Below are 27257 nucleotides of genomic sequence, written 5' to 3'. Positions count from 1 at the left end.
CTCTATGTGGCATACGATTCAGAGTTAAGTTCACACAGTTAAGTCAGTAGTTGGCTGGCCGGATGGACCATTCAGGTGAATTATCTTGGATGCCTAGATCCTTAAAGGTGAAGAAAGTGTGAGATTAAAGCTAGGCCCACAGAAGATGTTGCAGGTCAGTCTATTCAGCATTTATACACATGGAGCCCTTTTACCTGGGGAAATATCTGGAATCATGCAGTCCTTGGCATCTGATCTGGTAGTGAGTGACCCTGTGTGTGCTTATGTGTGATATGTTTTTAGAAGAAAAAACCTGCAAGCCAACTACCTACAGTTTGCCAGCGTAGAAGAGTTTGAATAATCGAGGATTAACTGAATTTAAAACTTACCAAATTCTATATCAGCATCAGAATTCAGGGAGAGGAATAGCAATTGAATATAAGAAAAGTCTGGGGCTCTTTATTGGTAAATGTAAATTAATACATTTTAATCCCTGCACATTAATCGCATCTCAGCCTTTTGACTGAGATCAAGTGTAATACCTCCCCCATCCACTGTAGCACCCAGGAACTTTCTGGTCAGGTTGAGAGAGAGGAAGAATTTAAGTAGAGAAAGCATTAATTCTAAGAAGTCCTGTCCTTCATGTCCCCAAAGTGAGCAGCATGAGATGAACCCACATTACCATTCTCTGAAAAGAACTTGTTTAGAGGGGCAGGGGCTTTGGTGTGTGAAATAGTCTTGGTGACTTCCGGAGTGAACCCTCACCCTGAGCCCCTGCTGCCTGCCAAGAAGAAGGTTTTACGTGTCTCTTGCTTTGGGAATCTCCTCTCTTCCTGCACCCAGGGCTGTCGCAAGCATCCCTTTGCTTCTCTGTGGCAAGCACGAGGAGCTCTGGCAAGCCCATCCCCAGGTGACTCACTGTCTCTGTGTTGTGTCATCCCAAGGAAGGGAGGTGCAGCAGCGGCCAGGCCATCCATGGTGACACGGGAGAGCTCCCGCATCCAGGCATCCCAGTGGTATTTTGGAGGGGCCGAATCTCCCGCTTTGGCACTTTTGACCCTCGTTGATCTTCCTTGGTCTTCTAAAGCTATCCATTGCTCTGGGGAGTGGTGACTTCTGAATTTTTAGCAGCCTTTTCTTATCCCCAAAACCCATTTGTTTAAGATGGGTTTTGCTTCTGTTGATGCAACTGTATCTCTAAAACATCCTTCTTACCCTACCTGTTGTGATCAAAGATCTAATACTTAATGGGGTGGAGGAGAAAGTGTGCATTTGTGACCTTTTCATTTGATCTTCTGGCCATGTGTTTTGATGGGGGTATATTTCTAATGTTAAATTCAGCCTTGCCTTATTTGATTTTTTTTTTTTAATGTTCTCTCTCTTTCACCTGTTTTGTCTTAATTCTACCTGTTGACTGCTTTTCCCCCCTCTCCTTCCTGAATAACCCATCATCCCTGATATTTGGGATGGCTTTTCCAGGCCTTCTGTTGCTTCTGTTTCTAGACCTTATCGCAGCAAGAGAATCGTGATTGTTCGGTTGCCTTCTCTTCATAGCTTCGTCCATTTTTGTTTGGCTTGCAGCAATTTCTCGGTTATCTGAGTTCCTGAACCATTTCATTTATTGCTTGGGGAACAAAGATTCATAAAGCCTATTTTAAATGTTTTTTTCCCCCTCTCCCTCCCATTTGCCTGGAGCTCCCAGTGGCTGTGAGGCTGCTTGCCGTACCAGGCGCCACGGGAGCCTCCTTTGACACACAGAGCCCCACCAGACCACAGTTGGGGCATCGCAGTCTTGCCTTGCTCCTCTGGCCCCGCTCACCATTTTTGTGCTTTGGCTTTGTCCTCACTTCCTTCAATGTATGTGCCTCCCATTTTTTTTTTGTTTTTTTGGTTATCATTTGTTGTTTGTTTCATCTGGTTCCTGGTTTTCTTTTATGACATAGTCAGCTGTGTGTGGATCTGTAGGGTTTGGGGCACCAATCAGTTATGTTTTGTTTGCCTTTTTCTTTTCTTTTTTTTGTCAAACCCGAGAGAAAACGTCCCATAAGGAGCTAGAAGTTTCTAGTTCACAGCCTTTGGAATCTTCCTGGCCTTTGACTCCTCATGGCCCCTGAGATCCTAATCCGTTTTCTCCCAGGAGGTCTCTGGGGGGCTGAGCTGCTGCAGGGGCACAGGTGGGTAGGGAGGGTCGGGGGATCATCCCAGGACATCATTGTGCATGCTTTTTGGTGCAGCCTCTTTTTTTTTTTTTCTCTTTTTCTTTTTTTTCCCCTAATGCTTGAGTTATGAATGAGGATGACCTCTACAATCATGATGTCTCATGACTACTTGTTCCTTCACCAGCTTTCTGATGCATGGTCTTAATACCTGTGAGTTTACTTTGCTCCAGACCACAATCTTCAGTCGCCTCAACAACCACCTATTAGAACATTAAAAGGAAATAAATTGAGGATCCCTTGTTGCTCTCTCGACTTCACTTGAAATCAGACATCCTAGAAATGGCAAGAAAGGAGCCAGGGGGAGGTGTCAAGGAGGGAGCAGTGATGCCACTTGCACCACTGTGTGTCAGACACTGTCCTGGAGCTGGGGCACCCCAGAGGGCCCTGAACTCTGGAACTCTTGCCAGGTTGCTGTTGAGGCTGCTGAGATGGCCACCTCCCACCATGTCAATCACAGGTGGACAGTAGTGGAGCCAGCTTCCCGCGCCCCTTTTTGTGTGAGCAGAAAAGGGAGCAGCACAAGCCTTGCCTAACTGCCAGGTGCCAAGTGCCTCTCCCCGCCCGCTCCATCCCCTCCCCTGGGCCGAGTTTTGGCACCTGTTTGCCCATGTAAAGCAACAAAAGAAGAAAGCAGATCCTGACCTCTGTGCAGGAAAACCAAATTTACCCCCAAGACCCATTAGCACCTCCCCCTGGAACTGGATCCACTACTGGCCCAGGAATATGATGAGGAACCCTGGCTGGATTGGGCCGGAAGCTGGGATCTGATGTTCTGCAGACCAGTGCTCAAAAATGTGGTCGTTTTTTGAGGGACCACCTTCCTCACCCAGATCCAGTTAACAAGGTAGCTCATCACTTCTTGCATCTGCTCAGGGCTGTGCTGGAGTTTTGTTTTTACTGTGGTATACTTGGATGCAAGGAATATGTTTTGTTCCCCGATTTAGCGCACCAGCCTGGGAAGTGCATGTCACAGACCAACTCCACCTTAAAAAGTATTTTTTGAGACCCTCAGGCTACTCACTGAGCTGAGGATGTTTGAAAAAGTCACTGTGACAGATGCAATGGCTGAAGACATGGAGAAACTGAGGCCCCGACTGAAGAAGGTCCACATCAGGGAATTGGTGCTTGCCATCACAATAATGCCTAAGATGCATAAGCTCATGTTCACCTGTGGGAGAAAGTGTCGCTGCAGCCATGCCCATCCACCTGCAGCTCCCCTTACAGCTCACCCAGGGACATAACTGTGGCAGCCAGACCCCTACTAAGATGGCACCACAGCCCATGGAGACTCAAAACAATCTAGGGCAGATTTTCACTTAACCCTCAGTGGGCAGCAGACCCATCTTCCAGACGGAACAGTCAGAGAAGACTCTTGCTGGCTGTGAAACACTAACCCAGAATTAGTATTTTCCTGTGAACACAGACCTCTCTTACTGGTCCCACAGGAACCAACGCTTGCAGACCACAGGGCCTGGTAGTTATTACTTGGTATGTGCTTATAAGTGTGTGTGTGGGGGAGTCCTTACTTCCCAGGATCAGGTAAGGCACAAATTGGCCATACCTCCCTCCACGAGGCACCCCAATCCCCAAGTTACAAGTTCATTCAGGCCAGCTCCTCAGGGCATTCCTGGGCCTCTTTTGTGCTAAGACTTTACCTGTGCAGGTGTTTTCGGTGCATTCTTGCTTATTCCTTAACTTCATTTTACAGATAAAGAACCAGGGGCACTGTATAACTTGCCTAAAGTGCCTCAGTATGAGAGCCCATAGGATTCAACCCTAGACACTGTAGTTCCACGCTTTTAACCAGGACACAGTCCTGACTGGGGATACACCATCGGAAGTGATGTGAGTCATTCCAAGCATCACTTCAAGGACCTAAAGAATTTTTTCTTTCTTCTTCTTCTTTTTTTTTTTTTAAAGAAAAAACCTTGAGAGAAAAGGGAATCTTTAGAAGCCTCCTATACAAAACCTATATAGACCTTCTTGCTTGGCTGAGAATAAGGAAACTGCCTGCAGACATGCATGCCTCTTCCATGGATTGGGCCTATCTAGACCTCCTACTTATTTCTCTTAGGTTTACCAGAAGCTAAATATTTGAGAAAAGAGTGCCTTTTTTTTTTTTGGTGGTGGTGGTGTTGGGGATTGAACTCAGGGCTTTGTGCATACAAGGCAAGCACTCTACTAACTGAGAGTGCTTCCTTAGAATTTACACAAGGCATCTTATGGTCCAGTGGCAGCCTGCTGACATACACGGTTATGAAGGCTGGGTGGCAACTGATAAAGACTAAAAAACTTCCCAGTCCACAGAGTCATTTGTTTTACTTTGGACCACTTACCCCAAGAATCACACTCCACAGTACACCAACTGCAAGCGTGGCAGCTCCCACTGACTTAGCCCTAAACAGACGGTCGGGTTTGAGCCCAACTCTGGGTTGGGGATGCAATGAGACTCCTCTATCAAGCAGAGACTGGGGATGGGAGGCGAAGGGGATGCACCTGAGCCCTGGAGGGAGGCTGCTGGGGGGGGGAGGGTTCTCAGTTCAGGGGAATTTCCAGACGGTTCTTTCCAGTATCCCCGTATGCCTAGGGTACCCCACACGCCCAATTTTCCTGGCAATAGGGTAGACCGGCCAGAACACCCGATAATGACAGAAGAGCGATGGGCAGCGGGTTTCTCACCTTGGAATCGCGTGCAGAGAAAGTCTGAGGCACAGGGGACTTAAAATGAGAGGTGGGAGGTGGCGGTCTCCCCCAGAGCGGAACTAGCCCAACCGCAGGGAAGGTTTTAGACCTGTCAGGAGGAGGCCTCGTCCGCCGTCTCTTACCGCCCGCGCGGGACCCGGGTCGGCGCGACTCGGGAGGAGGCCGCTCCCGCCTGCCCGGCTCACTGCGGCGCCGGCTGCAGGCCCCCCGCCCGCCCCGGAGCCCGCCCGCCGCCCCCCGCCGCCCGCCCCGGGCTGCACCTCGCTGCCGAAGGCCAGCTTAGCGGCGGCGGCGGCCAGGGCCCCGAACGCGCCGGCGCACAGGCAGTTGAACGCGCCCCAGAAGCGGCGCCGCATCGCGCCGGCCTGCAGGTGCGGGGGCACCTCGGCTGGCGTGTCGGGGTAGGCGGTGGCCGACACGGCGCCCCTAGGGGGCTGCGGCTGTGGCTGCGGCAGCGACCGCGCCGCCATGATGCCTGCCACCCGCTGCCCGCCGCCGGCTGTCAGCCGCGCGCCCGCCCGCCGGAGCCCGAGCGCTGAGGACGTGCCCACGTGACGGTCCACGCTCCGGAGGCGGCCACGTGACGTGCTTACGTGAGCCCGTCGTCCGCAGCTCCCGTCTTACGCAGGGTGGTGCCAGGTCCGCAGTGTAGACGCCAGGTCCGGGGCCCGCGTGGCGGCTGTGGGTGCGGAACGACAGCCGCTTGCAACCTGCGGCCTCAACCCCGGCCACACAGCGCTGCCCTGCACCGACCCCCGCAGCGTATTCATGCCCAGTCCTGACTCGTCGGAACCGCGAGTCACCTGCATTCCCACGCCTCCTGCCCGCTCACCTGTTCTTTCTAGGTCCAGACACGTACAGTGAAGAGCTGCTTCGACAGAGGGCGCTGGACACCTCCGGACTGAGAAAGGAGGCTGGGGTGGAGAGAGGGTGGTGCGCCGCCCTACGTGGGAAGTTAACCTGAGGGTAGGCAGTGAGAAGTCGTCCGTAGTCACTCTGCTCAGATCAACGTCACCTCTGATCTTCTATGCAATTATGTGTCTTTATAATGTCATTTAAAAACTGCATTTTCTTGAAATCATAGAACTGTTGGAATGTATGCTATTTCCACTCTCCAGGAAAATTAGTACTTTTTCTCTATGCATATTTAGTTATATAGAGTACAAATGTTAAAAGTATTTTATATATGGGATCCCCAGCCCACCCCATCCCCCAGCTTCCATGCTGAGAATTGAATCAATCCCTCGCCTCCTCCTCGCATGCTCAGCAGGTGAGGTGAACTACCTCGCCAGCCTGGGACTTTTCTAAAACACAAATGATTTCACAGCACACATAATGTTCAACAGCATTCTGTTCCCTGTTCTGGGAGTTTTCATGGAAGTCTTTGTGTGCCACCTTGCTTCGCCCATAGAGTGGTTTGTGGCTCAAATAAAATCATGGATGATCCCTGTAACTCTTATGAGGTACAGACTGTCCCATTTTGCAGATGAGAAAATTGAAGCTCAGAAAAAATAAAGTAAACCCCCGCTCAAAAAGTGTTCCCCTTAAAATTCCTTTCTTTGAATCTTCAAGAAATCAAGTGGTGTCTGCCTGATCAAGACTACATAATGTACAAGGGGTTCTCTTAGAACAAACAATGTCTTTTCTAGGACTAGCAGTTGAGCATCTTCAAGCCACCTGCTCTGAAATTTTCACCAGTCCTGTGGTGGTTCCTCTGGTTGTCTATCTGTACTAGCCTGCCAGCTCCTTGAGGATAGTTAATTACACATTCAGTTGTTTTCAGATGTCTAAGGCCTAGTGCAGGGCATTGCATTGAAGCTATCTGGAGCTGGACTGAGGCTCTAACGAGCTCCTCCAAGACAGTAGCAGTGCTACTGGTTAAAGGACCACACTGAGGAGCAAAGCCTTAAGTAACTGTTGTTCTAAGTGCACATGGGCATCCTGCAGCATACTTGTCTCCTCACAGGACTTTGTCAGGGCAGAAAAATACATGCCTTTTTCTGTTCCTGCTGCAGCACTGGATAGTGCGACCAACTCATCTGTGACCTTTCTACAGATGTTTGAATACACTGTGGACAAACTTACTAAAAAACGATGCAAGCCAGAATTGCCTCAACTGGGTAAACGAGGGGAATCTCCCATTCCACATTTACTTAAAAAAATTAAAACAAAACTTAAAGATGGCTTATAAGCAAAAAAAATGATCCATTGAGTTCTGGGAAACCCTAGACTCCTCCTCACCTAGAAGAGCCAGATGTCATAATCTAAAAGGGGGCAAAGAGGGAATTTTAAAGCATGAAGCCCCTGGGGTGATGGTGGGGGCTGTGATGACCTGGGCAATGAGTGCCTTCTGCCACCCTTTTTTCTCCAGCCTTGCCTCAGTGTCGTTTCTTTTCATGGTGTCCATTCCTCTGTGCCTGTCTTTTCTTCTGTTCAAACAAATGAGCACATAATCTGGGCCAGGCCCTTCCTGTTCCAAGCATCATAGTAACCTGGATGCGTAAGACCAGATCCCTGTACTCCTTGGGTTCTCAATCCTAACTCCATGTCCTGAGGACTACCTTGTCTTCTTTCCTTGCTATGAGTGATGTTACGGGTTAAATTGTGTCCCCTAAAAAGATAGGTTAAGGTCTTAACTGCTGGTAGCTGTAAGCGTGACTTTATTTGGAAATAGGGTAATTGCACATGTAATCGCAATAATCTAATCCAATATGACTGGGTCCTCATAAGAAAAGCGGTGCAGGGGCGTGTGCAGCTTGGTGGTAGGGTGATTATCTAGCATGCATAAGGTCTTGGGTTTGATAAAAGGCGGGGAGCAGTAGGGAGAACCCCATGATATATGTGATACTGTGAATGGAGTGACACTTCTACAAGCAAAGGAATACAAAGGATTGTTGGCAACACCAGGAACTGAGAGAATGGCATGGGACATATGCTCTTCCGGGCCAACACACCTTGATTTTGGACTTCTGGCCCCAGAACTGTGAGAAAATAAACTGTTGCTTTAAGTCACCCAGTCTGTCATTTGTTATGGCAGCCCTAGCTAACACAGGTGATAAGACCCAAGCCTCTTCACTACCAATGTCAGTACTCTACCTTCTCCCTCCAAGGCAGTTGCTACCTTTTAAATTCCTTTTACATACCCGGCCCTTAGGGATTTACTACTATTCCTTGAGACTTCAAACATACATTAAATTTAAACTTCTTTCTACAGCTTTATTAAGAGGTATAACTCAAAAACTGTAAAATTCACTTATTTCTTTTCTTTTTGGCAGTATTAGTGATTGAACCCAGGGCTTCTTACAGTCTAGGCAAGTGCTCTTCAACTGAGTTATATCCCCAATTCTTTAAAAAATTTTTTTTAAATGTATGTGTTTGTTGGTACTTTGGATGAACCTAGGGGTTTTCTAACATTGAGCTTCATCCCCAGCACAATTTTTATTTTGAGATAGGGTCTTGATAAGTTGGCTCATGATGGTCATGAATTTGCAGTCCTCCTACCTCAGCCTCCCAAGTGTCTGGGTGTGTATGACCATGCTTGGCAACATTCACTCAAGTGTACAATTCAATCTTTAGTCATTTAGAGTTGCATAGCCATGTCCACAAACTACATTTCTGCCACTTGAAAAAGTTCCCTCATGGCATATAGTCTTTCATACTCCAAGCCAAGCAACCAATGATCTGCTTCCCATTGTTTTGCATTTTCTGAACATTTCACATAAACTGTGGGGAGCCATTCTCACACGTGATCGGGTGCCTCCCGTTAAGGGTCTGAGGCACTTTGGCAAAAGTCGAAGTTTTTCCCGGCCCTTTCCTGATGAGAGAGCCCATCCGTGTGGGGGTGTGCCTGACCACTGACCCAGGGGACCCAATCACTGACCCTGACCTTGGAGTGCAGTCCCCCCTCAACCTTCATTGGATGGAATTCTACCCTGAATCTCTTGTTCCCTAATAAAAGGCTAGTCCCCAGCATGCTCTCTTTCTCTCTCTCTCCTGCTAGCCCTGAGTAATCCCTGCTGTCCTGCTGGGCAGTTTAGAGAAGCGAACCAGAGAGGGGAGCCATCTCGGACCTAGCAATAGAAATAAGGTAATTGAGTCTTGTATTTTTATTTCGATCTCTTCTAACTAACTTTATGCCTAGAACCTCATTAATGAAACCACTGCGCAGGCCGCGTGGTAGAATTTCCTGTAGCCAGTAGAGGGCACTTGGAGACAGCAGAAAACTTGAAGGAATTGGCTCTAATGATGGAAGCACAAGATCAGGTATGTGGGGTTTGCTTTCCTAAGAAGAAGAGATCCAGGGCAGGAGCTGAACCTCCCAACCCCTCTACACCACCACCTGCCAGGAAACAGTTTGTCATGGGTGCACGGTGGGAGGAAATGCCAATGGAGGAGACTCGGCCCCTCACATTCCGGATCCTTTCTAGAGCGTCAGTGGGTTCTCGAGGCTGCAGTTGCCTGGGGGTAGGTGGGCAATGCCAGACCGGCAAGGACTCCCTAGGTTGCAGGTCTTCCCACCCGATTCAGGGTTCTTCCCACTCTTCCCACTCAGTCATATCTCAGTTCCATGCTCCTCTGGGGATCCAGAGAGGGCCTCCCTGTACATGGGCAGTTGAACTGGTCATGGGGACATTTGAATGAGTCCCTCTGCTTTGGGGGCAGGAAGTTGGGAGGCCTGGTTGATGTCCTCCAGGTGAAGTGCAGGGAGGCATGTCTGGCCAAGAAGAACACTTACCCACGGGTGTGGATGGAAGAGAAGAAACATCACAGATTGAGAGGAAACCACTTGCACACCCTCCTGCCATTCCCAGGATCAAAGGAAAGCATCTTAAAAAATAGTTTACAAAATGCTCTGTGTTATTAGGGTATTTCCCACCTTTTGAAATTAGCCCACCTAATTAATGCATCTTCCTTTTACACCCCCACCCCAAACATTTGCAAATAAGTTACAGGCATTATGACCCTTTTCCTCCTCAACATTTAAATTTTTTTGTAGTTGTAGATGGATAGAATGCCTTTATTTTTATGTGATGCTGAGGATTGAACCCAGTGCCTCATGCATGCTAGGGAGGCACTCTACCACGGAACTATAGCCCCAGGCCTCGCCTTAACATTTAGCCTGTATTTTCCAAGCCCCATAAAGCCCAGCACAGTGATTAAATCCAGGACTAAAATGTTTGTTGAATGGTATCTAGCATACACCATGCTAGGCTAATCTTGCTCTGAAGCCCCGAAGAACTTAAACCAGTGAGGGAAATCTGGACCTGTAGCTTAGATCAGCAACTTGGGGACCAGCAGCTCAGCAACACATAGCAGATGAGACAAATCCAGGAAAAGGAAGCAAGAGAGGAACCTGGGAAATGAAAGGCAAGGCAGAATCCATCAAGGTTTCCATGAGTTTCCAGGGAAGCCATTGGAAGAGGATATTTCTGAACTACAGCCAAAGGTTTAGGGACCTCTTCTTAGAAGAGAAAGAACAGAAAAGAGATGTGTTGTTCTTCCACACCCCAAAATATATAAGCCCACAGTCCTCCTCGGGGCCTCTATTACCTGTGACACTAAGGCCTTGAATAGCTGTAGCCATATCCAACCCCTGCCTCTCCTGGGTGCCTGACCCCCAACAGTGGTGTCTCCTGCCACCCTCAGGCCCCGGAAAAAGCAACTGTACTGTATTCTCAGCTGTTCTGGTGTTCTGCAGAAACTGGAACCGACCAGCCAAAGCAGGTAAAGTTGCAGGGCTCAGGAACCAGGTAAGTAGGCCCCTCAGCCCATCAGCTGTGGTCTAGCCCCTGGTCCCTGTCAGTGGCTGTGCTCTCAAGGATGGAATCCCCACCCACCATAATTGTCCCAGGGATGAAGAGGGAAGGCTCAGCCAGATGACAACAGCCAGCCAAGCCTCTGGGGCTTTACAGACATATATGATTGCCACTTCTCAACTCTCAGTGATAACTGGTTGGTCATATTTTGCATTTTTATCAATTCATCATGAGTCAATATTTTTATAAAATACCATAACACCAAATTATGAGAAAAAATAAAATGCAAAGCAAAGGAAACTAAAATATAATATCAAATTTTATTGGATTCAACAGACATTAAATTGCATTTTAAAATATAAGAACAAACATAGGGAAAACTAAAAGCTTTATGAAGACAGTACCCATTATTCATTGAAAATGTGCCTAGGGCATTTAGTATGGAGACTCGTTGTTAAATTCAACTTTCATAGTTCGGCAGCTATAACTAACCAAATAGTAAAAAGATAGGTAAGTGGTGATTTTCTGTACTAAACACTGAGACCCACTTTTGAATGAATACTGTTTTATCAGTATTAAGGTTTATAATATAATAAATGAGTATGATTCTTTTAATCTTTTTTCAGCTAGCTCATGTTGATAACTGTCCCATTAACAAGGGATAATGTATCAGCTTCTCAGCTATCTTTTACAAACACTCCTGATTGAAAAACCAGTCTAAAATGCTGTTGGGAAAGGAAGCTGATATATTTACAGTAATTTCTTGACAAAAAATTTCCAATGGGGTTTGTTTACCAGCCTGTAATTCAGGCCGAAGAATACACAAAGCAAATTTTTATGCCTCCAAGTTAGATGATAATGTTAAGCTTTAAATTTTGAAAGGCTTGAATAAAAAATAACTTCATGGTAAAAGAAATAAATTAGAAAAATAAATATACACTTTCAGTTGTTCCGATTTTTAGGCATTTTTGGCTAAAGATTGCCAAACAAACCTTAAAGCATCACTTGTTGTAATGTGATCATTAGTTAGTGGTTCGTACCACCTGCAACCCAACCCAAGTGTTCCATGACACTTGAGTGGACCCACATGCTTGGTCATGTGCTTGGACTTCGTGACAATGTTAATTGTCCAAAATGCATCTGACCATTTACTCTCAATTTCCATTCTTATCTCATTGTGGACAGTTTGCAGACTGATGTGAGCCCGCAGACCATTCTTTATGTAGTGCTGGTGTGGGGACTTCTATGGTATAAAGCACCTTTTTGTTAAATTTAACGAATTTCTGTTTAAGTGATGAAGCTTTTAAACATAATTTGTTATTTTTGTTTCTAGAAAAATCCCCCTCATGGCACAGACAGTGGGGAGAAGTTGATGCCTTGGGATAGGCCCTTCTTCTCTTACTTAACCTCAAAACAAACATCATCAGTGAACATTTCCGCTTGATGATACAGCCACCCCTCATGCAAAGAAACATAAATGCATGGTTTCTTCAAACAGAAGTGCAGGATCTATAGGAGATGTCCAGGCCACATCTTGTCCTTCTTGACCCTGACTTGATGAACTAGAATCTGTGGGTGCATTGTAGTGTTAACTGTGGAATTGTTTAAGTAGGGGATGGAAGATTGAAAAAGCAAAAGGGAAAATTGATAAAGCAATAATACTGATAACCACGGGAATCAGAGCCCTCAATTCTGTAGGACTGGGGGAGCAAAGGAAATATGTGGCATTGTTTAGACAAAAAAATTTCAATCTAATGATTAAGTTACTGTCTCTTAGCTCTGAATTCACCATTATATACCCTGCTGAGGCTTCTGTGTCAGGTGCTGCAGATAGGGAGACCCCTGAGGGCAGGAGGAGAAGCAGGAGACCTGTTTCTTCCTGCCTGTGAGCTGTCTCCCTCAGCAGCGCTTCTCCACCCTGGCAACAGCATCGCTCTCCCTCATCCTAGACCTGCCTCAGCACAACACTCCTTCCACCTGCTCAGGGAGGGAAGTGGAGACGCACCCTCCCCTCAGAGCTCTGGGTTCCCCTGCTCAGGACCCCCTCCTATGGCCTTCTCAGTTTATTTTATTCTAACCTGTTTCCTTTGCTCCCCAAGTCTTACAGAAGTGGGGGCTCTGATTCCTGTGGTTATCAGCACTGTGTTTTCCCAACGTTCCCTTTTGCTTTTTCAATCTTCCATCCCCTTCTTAAGCAAGTCCCCATATTCCCTCTGTTGAAAAAGAGACAGTCCTTCCTACTGGTTGATAATTGTGATGACATTCCTCCAGCACCTAGTTCAACTTTGTCCTCCATTGGTCGGAATTCTTTGTGAGAGTAATGAAAATTTTCATTTTAGCAAGATCCAAACCATATGTGGCCAGGCCTATTAGATGGGCTTTCCAGGGTCAAAATGCAGAGAAGGAAGGAAACCGTGATGATAAACCATGGCCCTGAGGCCTGTTTACAAACAAAGACCCTAGCACATTGCTATGATGATGCATATAAACTCTAGAGTAGAGGCGGTCATATCAATTGCGGGGCTAGCACAATCATCCAGGAGACGGATAGTTCGTGGCTCTGTTGCAGGTGGTGGTGGAGAAAGAGGTGAAGAGAGGGCAAATTCTAAATGCATTTTGAAGCCAATCTGACAAAGAGGTTTGCTGAGGATTAGATGGAAGGGGAGAGGAGTCAAAGATTGTCCCAGGGCTTTTGACCTAAGCAGCTGGAAGAATGGAGTTGCCATCGGTTGAGTTGGGGAAGGTATTAGTTGGATAAAGTTTCCGGAGAAATCCATGAGTTGAAGTATATGCACAGTTGACTTTGAAATGTCACTAGGTGTTCAAGTGCAAATGATTCCAAATCTTTGCTCTTTGACTTGATTTATCACTTCCCACTAGAATGAGGAAGCCTGATGTCAGTCCCTTTCAGCTCTCATTTCAGCATCTCTGGTGCGCAGCACAGTGCCTGGACCACAATCATCTCAGAAAATAGCATTTGAGTGAATAGATGAAAAAAAAATTGTATACTGCAGAGGTTCCAATTGAGGCCAAAGTTTGTCTTATTCAAGCTCCAACTCCACACTTGTTTTCCAGTCAGGAAGAGAATAACCATTTGGTGCTGTAAACTGCAGCTTCTAGTGTTCAACCCATCTTACTAGCTCATCACTTGTTAGTTGAAGTCCTTCTTCCCCAAAGTAGAGAGAAACCTCTCAGAAGGAGACACAGGAGCTTTCTGTCCTTCTTTTATAAGTGTGGCCCAGCCTGGATTCTGCTGGAGACTTATTCAGTCAGAAGACAGGGCTTTGACAACATCTCGGCTCTAGGAGGGGCCGAGGGACTGAGGTGGAGCAGGAGATGCCTCCTCCTGGCTTCTTTCTTTGTGTGTGGATGTGCTGTTTCTGTTGTGCCCCCATCTCCTAGGAAACCTGAAGAACATTCTAGAACAAGTTCTCTGGGAGCTTTCCTCTCTGCTCAAGTTCAAATCCAAGTCATTACAGACTGTCTGTTGGACACTTGTCAGGGGACCACAGCCAGGTGCCTCCTTTGCCTGGTGTCCAGCACAGAATAGGAGGAGCCCTTCTGGACACTCTGTACTTTCACCTTAATTCAGCCAGCTCGGCCTTCTGCACCAGTGTGACTCTATAATGAGCTGCCTATCCAGCACCTGACCTCTGATGTCACCTTCTTCATGGAGGCTTCCTTAACTGAAGATTGCCAAACAAACCTTAAAGCATCACTTGTTGTAATGTGGTCATTAGTTAGTGGCTCATGCCACCTGCAACTCAACCCAAGTGTTCCATGACACTTGAGCGGACCCACATGCTTGGTCATGTGCTTGGACTTCATGACAATGTTAATTGTCCAAAATGCATCTGACCATTTACTCTCAATTTCCATTCTTATCTCATTGTGGACAGTTTGCAGACTGATGTGAGCCCGCAGACCATTCTTTATGTAGTGCTGGTGTGGGGACTTCTATGGTATAAAGCACCTTTTTGTTAAATTTAACGAATTTCTGTTTAAGTGATGAAGCTTTTAAACATAATTTGTTATTTTTGTTTCTAGAAAAATCCCCCTCATGGCACAGACAGTGGGGAGAAGTTGATGCCTTGGGATAGGCCCTTCTTCTCTTACTTAACCTCAAAACAAACATCATCAGTGAACATTTCCGCTTGATGATACAGCCACCCCTCATGCAAAGAAACATAAATGCATGGTTTCTTCAAACAGAAGTGCAGGATCTATAGGAGATGTCCAGGCCACATCTTGTCCTTCTTGACCCTGACTTGATGAACTAGAATCTGTGGGTGCATTGTAGTGTTAACTGTGGAATTGTTTAAGTAGGGGATGGAAGATTGAAAAAGCAAAAGGGAAAATTGATAAAGCAATAATACTGATAACCACGGGAATCAGAGCCCTCAATTCTGTAGGACTGGGGGAGCAAAGGAAATATGTGGCATTGTTTAGACAAAAAAATTTCAATCTAATGATTAAGTTACTGTCTCTTAGCTCTGAATTCACCATTATATACCCTGCTGAGGCTTCTGTGTCAGGTGCTGCAGATAGGGAGACCCCTGAGGGCAGGAGGAGAAGCAGGAGACCTGTTTCTTCCTGCCTGTGAGCTGTCTCCCTCAGCAGCGCTTCTCCACCCTGGCAACAGCATCGCTCTCCCTCATCCTAGACCTGCCTCAGCACAACACTCCTTCCGCCTGCTCAGGGAGGGAAGTGGAGACGCACCCTCCCCTCAGAGCTCTGGGTTCCCCTGCTCAGGACCCCCTCCTATGGCCTTCTCAGTTTATTTTATTCTAACCTGTTTCCTTTGCTCCCCAAGTCTTACAGAAGTGGGGGCTCTGATTCCTGTGGTTATCAGCACTGTGTTTTCCCAACGTTCCCTTTTGCTTTTTCAATCTTCCATCCCCTTCTTAAGCAAGTCCCCATATTCCCTCTGTTGAAAAAGAGACAGTCCTTCCTACTGGTTGATAATTGTGATGACATTCCTCCAGCACCTAGTTCAACTTTGTCCTCCTTGGTCAGAATTCTTTGTGAGAGTAATGAAAATTTTCATTTTAGCAAGATCCAAACCATATGTGGCCAGGCCTATTAGATGGGCTTTCCAGGGTCGAAAATTCAGAGAAGGAAGGAAACCGTGATGATAAACCATGGCTCTGAGGCCTGTTTAGAAACAAAGATCCTAGCACATTGCTATGATGATGCATATAAACTCTAGAGTAGAGGCGGTCATATCAATTGCGGGGCTAGCACAATCATCCAGGAGACGGATAGTTCGTGGCTCTGTTCCAGGTGGTGGTGGAGAAAGAGGTGAAGAGAGGGCAAATTCTAAATGCATTTTGAAGCCAATCTGACAAAAAGGTTTGCTGAGGATTAGATGGAAGTTGAGAGGAGTCAAAGATCGTCCCAGGGCTTTTGACCTAAGCAGCTGGAAGGATGGAGTTGCCATCGGTTGAGTTGGGGAAGGTATTAGGTGGATAAAGTTTCCGGAGAAATCCATGAGTTGAAGTATATGCACAGTTGACTTTGAAAGGTCACTAGGTGTTCAAGTGCAAATGATTCCAAATCTTTGCTCTTTGACTTGATTTATCACTTCCCACTAGAATGAGGAAGCCTGATGTCAGTCCCTTTCAGCTCTCATTTCAGCATCTCTGGTGCGCAGCACAGTGCCTGGACCACAATCATCTCAGAAAATAGCATTTGAGTGAATGGATGAAAAAAAAATTGTATACTACAGAGGTTCCATTTGAGGCCAAAGTTTGTCTTATTCAAGCTCCAACTCCACACTTGTTTTCCAGTCAGGAAGAGAATAACCATTTGGTTTTGTAATCTGCAGCTTCTGGTGTTCACTGGAAACCCATCTTACTAGCTCATCACTTGTAATTTGAAGTCCTTCTTCCCCAAAGTAGAGAGAAACCTCTCAGAAGGAGACACAGGAGCTTTCTGTCCTTCTTTTATAAGTGTGGCCCAGCCTGGATTCTGCTGGAGACTTATTCAGTCAGAAGACAGGGCTTTGACAACATCTCGGCTCTAGGAGGGGCCGAGGGACTGAGGTGGAGCAGGAGATGCCTCCTCCTGGCTTCTTTCTTTGTGTGTGGATGTGCTGTTTCTGTTGTGCCCCCATCTCCTAGGAAACCTGAAGAACATTCTAGAACAAGTTCTCTGGGAGCTTTCCTCTCTGCTCAAGTTCAAATCCAAGTCATTACAGACTGTCTGTTGGACACTTGTCAGGGGACCACAGCCAGGTGCCTCCTTTGCCTGGTGTCCAGCACAGAATAGGAGGAGCCCTTCTGGACACTCTGTACTTTCACCTTAATTCAGCCAGCTCGGCCTTCTGCACCAGTGTGACTCTATAATGAGCTGCCTATCCAGCACCTGACCTCTGGTGTCACCTTCTTCATGGAGGTTTTCTTAACTCCCCATTTGAGTTTATGTCCTGGGCAGTGCTAGGGGAATTGTGAGTTCTGGGTCATTCTGAAAGCAAATGACAGAATCTGTTACCTGTGGGTAGCACTGAGAGAGAGAGAAGCCCGGAAAACTTTCAGGATTCCTGACAACACTTGATAGACCAGCCTTTTGACTTTAATTACTTCAATGAAGGCATATATGTCACTTTCTTTCTAGCTTACACATGTTCAAAGTGGAATTTTTCAAAGTGATTAACCAAATAAACCCTAACAGAATGTCATTAAATTCTTCCAGGAGACTCTAGATGAATCTAGAAAAGACATTGAGCTGATCTTGCATCCCCACTCCCCTACCCCAGTCTCTGAAGGTGAGCCTGAGTTTGTAGAATGACCCATCTCAGTTGCCTCTAGAATGGGAAGCTTTCTACTCAGGGCCCTGGGAGCAAGGGTCTGTGGTCACCCTATGCCCCAGATAGTTACCCTTTACTCTTCCTGGATCTCCCAGATCCACATGCTGCAAAGCTCTGTGTGATAAGGGGACAGACCCTGAAAAAGATGAATTGACCCAGTGCTGTCATCCTTGTAACATTTCTGAGTCACCACCTTTGAAGGAAGGACATTCATCTTTGTGATTCACAATGTTCATCTGCAGAGACTCCAACACTCCCCACAAAAACACAAGGCAGGAAGGAGCCAAGGTTCTTGGTGGTGTCTCCCATCCCCTGGCTAATTTCTGACAGCTGTGGTCAAGAGACTTGAATTGGCCTGACTTTTCTTTTTCCTTTGTTGTCAACTTCCAAGGAGTCATGGGTAAAGTTGACAATGGTTTAGCATTTAGATTTATTTATGGTTTGTTTTTTTTTAAGCAATTAAGTTACCGGATTAAGTTTGTGCAAAAATGAAGATGCTTATCTATGTAGTATCTACACAGTCAACCAAGGGCAACTGGCTGTGTTAGCCATCCTACCCCTGTCCTAGTGGCCATCTGGCAGGCAGGTGTCCTTGAAGAACAGTATCTGAGTGACTTGTGCTGAAAGGGTAGACAGTGCCCTCCCCACAGCTTTACAGGTAGAAGGTGAATCCAGGAAGTTCAAGGACCACCACTGGGTGCATCTTTGAGAAGTTGAACAGAAGCTATCATGCTGACAAACAACTTCTCTTGGAGGTCCGAGGGAGAGAGGGAACTGGTGATGGGACTAAAGTCCCAACCATAAGCACTGGCTTACGTAAAAAGGAAGGGAGCAGCTCCTGGTGGAAAGGAGCCAGGAAACTAGTCATGAGGACTAAAAAGTCACCATAGGCAGTGACCGTTCTTCCTAGGCCCTCCTTACTGAAACCTGCAGCAAATCCACCCCAGCAATGTTATTTGAGGTGAGGCATGCACAGTTACAGTTGAAACTGTAGAAGGGTCAGGCTCAAGATATGTGAATTCAAAAAGGAATTATCTAGGTTGTTAAAATTAATTTAGGGATGGTCTCATTGTTTGAATGACCTAGAGTTCTTTTGAACTTGTTTTCCTGATAAGACTCATCTCTAAAAGCTCATCCGAGGGGGAAGGATGTACTCTGATTTGGCTCTTTTTTTCTCTGTTGGGAATGACAGAACCATTTTGATGTTTGGAATGTGGGAAGCATTTTACTCTGTACATAAATCATCCTCGAGGCTCCAGGTGGCTCTCTGTATACAACCAGTGAGTCACAGGCAGACAGATGAGCCTCGGTGGGAAGACTTGGGGCATCCTCTGTTTGGGGATTTGTATCCAGCTGGTCTGGTCTCTGCTTTGGTCCATCATCCACACTTAGCCACAGTCCTGGGATCCACCATTCTCTCCAGGAAAATTTCATAGGGAGAAATTTTGAAAACAAATTGATTAACCCTTTTTCTTAACAACTGGTGTGATGGGCAAACTGGGAAGACTTGTATTTTAGGCACTTTTGTCTAGAGCTTGCTGTCCCATGTCAGGGGTGAGGGGAGTTTTGAGCACTGAAAAAATTTTATTAATATATTTTAATGTGTTATTTGAAGCATCACTTGGTGATTTTTTAAAATCCAATGTCTTTAAAATGATCCATGTTATTGTATTGTAAATAATTTAGATGATTAAAATGGATTGTTTTAAACAATATTTAGATTATAGTTTTACTTTATTTCAGTCACATGTTTTTTGTTCTAATTCACATAGGAAATGCACTTGATTAGAAACAGTCCATATCTTGTCCTGACAGTGTTCTGTATTTTAGATTTTTATGTGTAGGGAAGAGCCTCTATGTGGCATACGATTCAGAGTTAAGTTCACACAGTTAAGTCAGTAGTTGGCTGGCCGGATGGACCATTCAGGTGAATTATCTTGGATGCCTAGATCCTTAAAGGTGAAGAAAGTGTGAGATTAAAGCTAGGCCCACAGAAGATGTTGCAGGTCAGTCTATTCAGCATTTATACACATGGAGCCCTTTTACCTGGGGAAATATCTGGAATCATGCAGTCCTTGGCATCTGATCTGGTAGTGAGTGACCCTGTGTGTGCTTATGTGTGATATGTTTTTAGAAGAAAAAACCTGCAAGCCAACTACCTACAGTTTGCCAGCGTAGAAGAGTTTGAATAATCGAGGATTAACTGAATTTAAAACTTACCAAATTCTATATCAGCATCAGAATTCAGGGAGAGGAATAGCAATTGAATATAAGAAAAGTCTGGGGCTCTTTATTGGTAAATGTAAATTAATACATTTTAATCCCTGCACATTAATCGCATCTCAGCCTTTTGACTGAGATCAAGTGTAATACCTCCCCCATCCACTGTAGCACCCAGGAACTTTCTGGTCAGGTTGAGAGAGAGGAAGAATTTAAGTAGAGAAAGCATTAATTCTAAGAAGTCCTGTCCTTCATGTCCCCAAAGTGAGCAGCATGAGATGAACCCACATTACCATTCTCTGAAAAGAACTTGTTTAGAGGGGCAGGGGCTTTGGTGTGTGAAATAGTCTTGGTGACTTCCGGAGTGAACCCTCACCCTGAGCCCCTGCTGCCTGCCAAGAAGAAGGTTTTACGTGTCTCTTGCTTTGGGAATCTCCTCTCTTCCTGCACCCAGGGCTGTCGCAAGCATCCCTTTGCTTCTCTGTGGCAAGCACGAGGAGCTCTGGCAAGCCCATCCCCAGGTGACTCACTGTCTCTGTGTTGTGTCATCCCAAGGAAGGGAGGTGCAGCAGCGGCCAGGCCATCCATGGTGACACGGGAGAGCTCCCGCATCCAGGCATCCCAGTGGTATTTTGGAGGGGCCGAATCTCCCGCTTTGGCACTTTTGACCCTCGTTGATCTTCCTTGGTCTTCTAAAGCTATCCATTGCTCTGGGGAGTGGTGACTTCTGAATTTTTAGCAGCCTTTTCTTATCCCCAAAACCCATTTGTTTAAGATGGGTTTTGCTTCTGTTGATGCAACTGTATCTCTAAAACATCCTTCTTACCCTACCTGTTGTGATCAAAGATCTAATACTTAATGGGGTGGAGGAGAAAGTGTGCATTTGTGACCTTTTCATTTGATCTTCTGGCCATGTGTTTTGATGGGGGTATATTTCTAATGTTAAATTCAGCCTTGCCTTATTTGATTTTTTTTTTTTTAATGTTCTCTCTCTTTCACCTGTTTTGTCTTAATTCTACCTGTTGACTGCTTTTCCCCCCTCTCCTTCCTGAATAACCCATCATCCCTGATATTTGGGATGGCTTTTCCAGGCCTTCTGTTGCTTCTGTTTCTAGACCTTATCGCAGCAAGAGAATCGTGATTGTTCGGTTGCCTTCTCTTCATAGCTTCGTCCATTTTTGTTTGGCTTGCAGCAATTTCTCGGTTATCTGAGTTCCTGAACCATTTCATTTATTGCTTGGGGAACAAAGATTCATAAAGCCTATTTTAAATGTTTTTTTCCCCCTCTCCCTCCCATTTGCCTGGAGCTCCCAGTGGCTGTGAGGCTGCTTGCCGTACCAGGCGCCACGGGAGCCTCCTTTGACACACAGAGCCCCACCAGACCACAGTTGGGGCATTGCAGTCTTGCCTTGCTCCTCTGGCCCCGCTCACCATTTTTGTGCTTTGGCTTTGTCCTCACTTCCTTCAATGTATGTGCCTCCCATTTTTTTTTTGTTTTTTTGGTTATCATTTGTTGTTTGTTTCATCTGGTTCCTGGTTTTCTTTTATGACATAGTCAGCTGTGTGTGGATCTGTAGGGTTTGGGGCACCAATCAGTTATGTTTTGTTTGCCTTTTTCTTTTCTTTTTTTTGTCAAACCCGAGAGAAAACGTCCCATAAGGAGCTAGAAGTTTCTAGTTCACAGCCTTTGGAATCTTCCTGGCCTTTGACTCCTCATGGCCCCTGAGATCCTAATCCGTTTTCTCCCAGGAGGTCTCTGGGGGGCTGAGCTGCTGCAGGGGCACAGGTGGGTAGGGAGGGTCGGGGGATCATCCCAGGACATCATTGTGCATGCTTTTTGGTGCAGCCTCTTTTTTTTTTTTTCTCTTTTTCTTTTTTTTCCCCTAATGCTTGAGTTATGAATGAGGATGACCTCTACAATCATGATGTCTCATGACTACTTGTTCCTTCACCAGCTTTCTGATGCATGGTCTTAATACCTGTGAGTTTACTTTGCTCCAGACCACAATCTTCAGTCGCCTCAACAACCACCTATTAGAACATTAAAAGGAAATAAATTGAGGATCCCTTGTTGCTCTCTCGACTTCACTTGAAATCAGACATCCTAGAAATGGCAAGAAAGGAGCCAGGGGGAGGTGTCAAGGAGGGAGCAGTGATGCCACTTGCACCACTGTGTGTCAGACACTGTCCTGGAGCTGGGGCACCCCAGAGGGCCCTGAACTCTGGAACTCTTGCCAGGTTGCTGTTGAGGCTGCTGAGATGGCCACCTCCCACCATGTCAATCACAGGTGGACAGTAGTGGAGCCAGCTTCCCGCGCCCCTTTTTGTGTGAGCAGAAAAGGGAGCAGCACAAGCCTTGCCTAACTGCCAGGTGCCAAGTGCCTCTCCCCGCCCGCTCCATCCCCTCCCCTGGGCCGAGTTTTGGCACCTGTTTGCCCATGTAAAGCAACAAAAGAAGAAAGCAGATCCTGACCTCTGTGCAGGAAAACCAAATTTACCCCCAAGACCCATTAGCACCTCCCCCTGGAACTGGATCCACTACTGGCCCAGGAATATGATGAGGAACCCTGGCTGGATTGGGCCGGAAGCTGGGATCTGATGTTCTGCAGACCAGTGCTCAAAAATGTGGTCGTTTTTTGAGGGACCACCTTCCTCACCCAGATCCAGTTAACAAGGTAGCTCATCACTTCTTGCATCTGCTCAGGGCTGTGCTGGAGTTTTGTTTTTACTGTGGTATACTTGGATGCAAGGAATATGTTTTGTTCCCCGATTTAGCGCACCAGCCTGGGAAGTGCATGTCACAGACCAACTCCACCTTAAAAAGTATTTTTTGAGACCCTCAGGCTACTCACTGAGCTGAGGATGTTTGAAAAAGTCACTGTGACAGATGCAATGGCTGAAGACATGGAGAAACTGAGGCCCCGACTGAAGAAGGTCCACATCAGGGAATTGGTGCTTGCCATCACAATAATGCCTAAGATGCATAAGCTCATGTTCACCTGTGGGAGAAAGTGTCGCTGCAGCCATGCCCATCCACCTGCAGCTCCCCTTACAGCTCACCCAGGGACATAACTGTGGCAGCCAGACCCCTACTAAGATGGCACCACAGCCCATGGAGACTCAAAACAATCTAGGGCAGATTTTCACTTAACCCTCAGTGGGCAGCAGACCCATCTTCCAGACGGAACAGTCAGAGAAGACTCTTGCTGGCTGTGAAACACTAACCCAGAATTAGTATTTTCCTGTGAACACAGACCTCTCTTACTGGTCCCACAGGAACCAACGCTTGCAGACCACAGGGCCTGGTAGTTATTACTTGGTATGTGCTTATAAGTGTGTGTGTGGGGGAGTCCTTACTTCCCAGGATCAGGTAAGGCACAAATTGGCCATACCTCCCTCCACGAGGCACCCCAATCCCCAAGTTACAAGTTCATTCAGGCCAGCTCCTCAGGGCATTCCTGGGCCTCTTTTGTGCTAAGACTTTACCTGTGCAGGTGTTTTCGGTGCATTCTTGCTTATTCCTTAACTTCATTTTACAGATAAAGAACCAGGGGCACTGTATAACTTGCCTAAAGTGCCTCAGTATGAGAGCCCATAGGATTCAACCCTAGACACTGTAGTTCCACGCTTTTAACCAGGACACAGTCCTGACTGGGGATACACCATCGGAAGTGATGTGAGTCATTCCAAGCATCACTTCAAGGACCTAAAGAATTTTTTCTTTCTTCTTCTTCTTTTTTTTTTTTTAAAGAAAAAACCTTGAGAGAAAAGGGAATCTTTAGAAGCCTCCTATACAAAACCTATATAGACCTTCTTGCTTGGCTGAGAATAAGGAAACTGCCTGCAGACATGCATGCCTCTTCCATGGATTGGGCCTATCTAGACCTCCTACTTATTTCTCTTAGGTTTACCAGAAGCTAAATATTTGAGAAAAGAGTGCCTTTTTTTTTTTTGGTGGTGGTGGTGTTGGGGATTGAACTCAGGGCTTTGTGCATACAAGGCAAGCACTCTACTAACTGAGAGTGCTTCCTTAGAATTTACACAAGGCATCTTATGGTCCAGTGGCAGCCTGCTGACATACACGGTTATGAAGGCTGGGTGGCAACTGATAAAGACTAAAAAACTTCCCAGTCCACAGAGTCATTTGTTTTACTTTGGACCACTTACCCCAAGAATCACACTCCACAGTACACCAACTGCAAGCGTGGCAGCTCCCACTGACTTAGCCCTAAACAGACGGTCGGGTTTGAGCCCAACTCTGGGTTGGGGATGCAATGAGACTCCTCTATCAAGCAGAGACTGGGGATGGGAGGCGAAGGGGATGCACCTGAGCCCTGGAGGGAGGCTGCTGGGGGGGGGGAGGGTTCTCAGTTCAGGGGAATTTCCAGACGGTTCTTTCCAGTATCCCCGTATGCCTAGGGTACCCCACACGCCCAATTTTCCTGGCAATAGGGTAGACCGGCCAGAACACCCGATAATGACAGAAGAGCGATGGGCAGCGGGTTTCTCACCTTGGAATCGCGTGCAGAGAAAGTCTGAGGCACAGGGGACTTAAAATGAGAGGTGGGAGGTGGCGGTCTCCCCCAGAGCGGAACTAGCCCAACCGCAGGGAAGGTTTTAGACCTGTCAGGAGGAGGCCTCGTCCGCCGTCTCTTACCGCCCGCGCGGGACCCCGGTCGGCGCGACTCGGGAGGAGGCCGCTCCCGCCTGCCCGGCTCACTGCGGCGCCGGCTGCAGGCCCCCCGCCCGCCCCGGAGCCCGCCCGCCGCCCCCCGCCGCCCGCCCCGGGCTGCACCTCGCTGCCGAAGGCCAGCTTAGCGGCGGCGGCGGCCAGGGCCCCGAACGCGCCGGCGCACAGGCAGTTGAACGCGCCCCAGAAGCGGCGCCGCATCGCGCCGGCCTGCAGGTGCGGGGGCACCTCGGCTGGCGTGTCGGGGTAGGCGGTGGCCGACACGGCGCCCCTAGGGGGCTGCGGCTGTGGCTGCGGCAGCGACCGCGCCGCCATGATGCCTGCCACCCGCTGCCCGCCGCCGGCTGTCAGCCGCGCGCCCGCCCGCCGGAGCCCGAGCGCTGAGGACGTGCCCACGTGACGGTCCACGCTCCGGAGGCGGCCACGTGACGTGCTTACGTGAGCCCGTCGTCCGCAGCTCCCGTCTTACGCAGGGTGGTGCCAGGTCCGCAGTGTAGACGCCAGGTCCGGGGCCCGCGTGGCGGCTGTGGGTGCGGAACGACAGCCGCTTGCAACCTGCGGCCTCAACCCCGGCCACACAGCGCTGCCCTGCACCGACCCCCGCAGCGTATTCATGCCCAGTCCTGACTCGTCGGAACCGCGAGTCACCTGCATTCCCACGCCTCCTGCCCGCTCACCTGTTCTTTCTAGGTCCAGACACGTACAGTGAAGAGCTGCTTCGACAGAGGGCGCTGGACACCTCCGGACTGAGAAAGGAGGCTGGGGTGGAGAGAGGGTGGTGCGCCGCCCTACGTGGGAAGTTAACCTGAGGGTAGGCAGTGAGAAGTCGTCCGTAGTCACTCTGCTCAGATCAACGTCACCTCTGATCTTCTATGCAATTATGTGTCTTTATAATGTCATTTAAAAACTGCATTTTCTTGAAATCATAGAACTGTTGGAATGTATGCTATTTCCACTCTCCAGGAAAATTAGTACTTTTTCTCTATGCATATTTAGTTATATAGAGTACAAATGTTAAAAGTATTTTATATATGGGATCCCCAGCCCACCCCATCCCCCAGCTTCCATGCTGAGAATTGAATCAATCCCTCGCCTCCTCCTCGCATGCTCAGCAGGTGAGGTGAACTACCTCGCCAGCCTGGGACTTTTCTAAAACACAAATGATTTCACAGCACACATAATGTTCAACAGCATTCTGTTCCCTGTTCTGGGAGTTTTCATGGAAGTCTTTGTGTGCCACCTTGCTTCGCCCATAGAGTGGTTTGTGGCTCAAATAAAATCATGGATGATCCCTGTAACTCTTATGAGGTACAGACTGTCCCATTTTGCAGATGAGAAAATTGAAGCTCAGAAAAAATAAAGTAAACCCCCGCTCAAAAAGTGTTCCCCTTAAAATTCCTTTCTTTGAATCTTCAAGAAATCAAGTGGTGTCTGCCTGATCAAGACTACATAATGTACAAGGGGTTCTCTTAGAACAAACAATGTCTTTTCTAGGACTAGCAGTTGAGCATCTTCAAGCCACCTGCTCTGAAATTTTCACCAGTCCTGTGGTGGTTCCTCTGGTTGTCTATCTGTACTAGCCTGCCAGCTCCTTGAGGATAGTTAATTACACATTCAGTTGTTTTCAGATGTCTAAGGCCTAGTGCAGGGCATTGCATTGAAGCTATCTGGAGCTGGACTGAGGCTCTAACGAGCTCCTCCAAGACAGTAGCAGTGCTACTGGTTAAAGGACCACACTGAGGAGCAAAGCTTTAAGTAACTGTTGTTCTAAGTGCACATGGGCATCCTGCAGCATACTTGTCTCCTCACAGGACTTTGTCAGGGCAGAAAAATACATGCCTTTTTCTGTTCCTGCTGCAGCACTGGATAGTGCGACCAACTCATCTGTGACCTTTCTACAGATGTTTGAATACACTGTGGACAAACTTACTAAAAAACGATGCAAGCCAGAATTGCCTCAACTGGGTAAACGAGGGGAATCTCCCATTCCACATTTACTTAAAAAAATTAAAACAAAACTTAAAGATGGCTTATAAGCAAAAAAATGATCCATTGAGTTCTGGGAAACCCTAGACTCCTCCTCACCTAGAAGAGCCAGATGTCATAATCTAAAAGGGGGCAAAGAGGGAATTTTAAAGCATGAAGCCCCTGGGGTGATGGTGGGGGCTGTGATGACCTGGGCAATGAGTGCCTTCTGCCACCCTTTTTTCTCCAGCCTTGCCTCAGTGTCGTTTCTTTTCATGGTGTCCATTCCTCTGTGCCTGTCTTTTCTTCTGTTCAAACAAATGAGCACATAATCTGGGCCAGGCCCTTCCTGTTCCAAGCATCATAGTAACCTGGATGCGTAAGACCAGATCCCTGTACTCCTTGGGTTCTCAATCCTAACTCCATGTCCTGAGGACTACCTTGTCTTCTTTCCTTGCTATGAGTGATGTTACGGGTTAAATTGTGTCCCCTAAAAAGATAGGTTAAGGTCTTAACTGCTGGTAGCTGTAAGCGTGACTTTATTTGGAAATAGGGTAATTGCACATGTAATCGCAATAATCTAATCCAATATGACTGGGTCCTCATAAGAAAAGCGGTGCAGGGGCGTGTGCAGCTTGGTGGTAGGGTGATTATCTAGCATGCATAAGGTCTTGGGTTTGATAAAAGGCGGGGAGCAGTAGGGAGAACCCCATGATATATGTGATACTGTGAATGGAGTGACACTTCTACAAGCAAAGGAATACAAAGGATTGTTGGCAACACCAGGAACTGAGAGAATGGCATGGGACATGTGCTCTTCCGGGCCAACACACCTTGATTTTGGACTTCTGGCCCCAGAACTGTGAGAAAATAAACTGTTGCTTTAAGTCACCCAGTCTGTCATTTGTTATGGCAGC

At 47.2% G+C, this 27257-nt stretch overlaps 2 protein-coding genes across 2 annotated transcripts; both read right to left on the bottom strand.

The window, feature by feature from the left end:
* Nucleotides 1–416: 416 nt before the first annotated feature.
* On the bottom strand, nt 417–5419 carry LOC144253672 (transmembrane protein 42-like). The gene is made up of 3 exons (XM_077796272.1): nt 5162–5419; nt 3220–3366; nt 417–2398 (listed from the first exon to the last, which is right to left on the bottom strand). Exons 1-3 carry the CDS (start codon nt 5369–5371, stop codon nt 2288–2290), a joined length of 468 nt encoding a protein of 155 aa, XP_077652398.1. The 5' UTR covers nt 5372–5419; the 3' UTR covers nt 417–2287.
* A 15677-nt stretch (nt 5420–21096) lies between these two features.
* LOC144253675 (transmembrane protein 42-like) lies at nt 21097–24738 on the bottom strand. Its single transcript, XM_077796275.1, has 3 exons — nt 24481–24738; nt 22538–22684; nt 21097–21716 (listed from the first exon to the last, which is right to left on the bottom strand). The coding sequence occupies exons 1-3, from the start codon at nt 24688–24690 to the stop codon at nt 21606–21608; spliced, it is 468 nt and encodes a 155-aa protein (XP_077652401.1). The 5' UTR covers nt 24691–24738; the 3' UTR covers nt 21097–21605.
* Nucleotides 24739–27257: the final 2519 nt, after the last annotated feature.

The sequence above is a fragment of the Urocitellus parryii genome, chromosome 3 (assembly GCF_045843805.1).
Source record: "Urocitellus parryii isolate mUroPar1 chromosome 3, mUroPar1.hap1, whole genome shotgun sequence".
NCBI classification, from domain to species: Eukaryota; Metazoa; Chordata; class Mammalia; order Rodentia; family Sciuridae; genus Urocitellus; species Urocitellus parryii.
The sequence above is the reverse complement of the archived record's forward strand: the minus strand, read 5'-3'. Positions and strand labels throughout refer to the sequence as shown.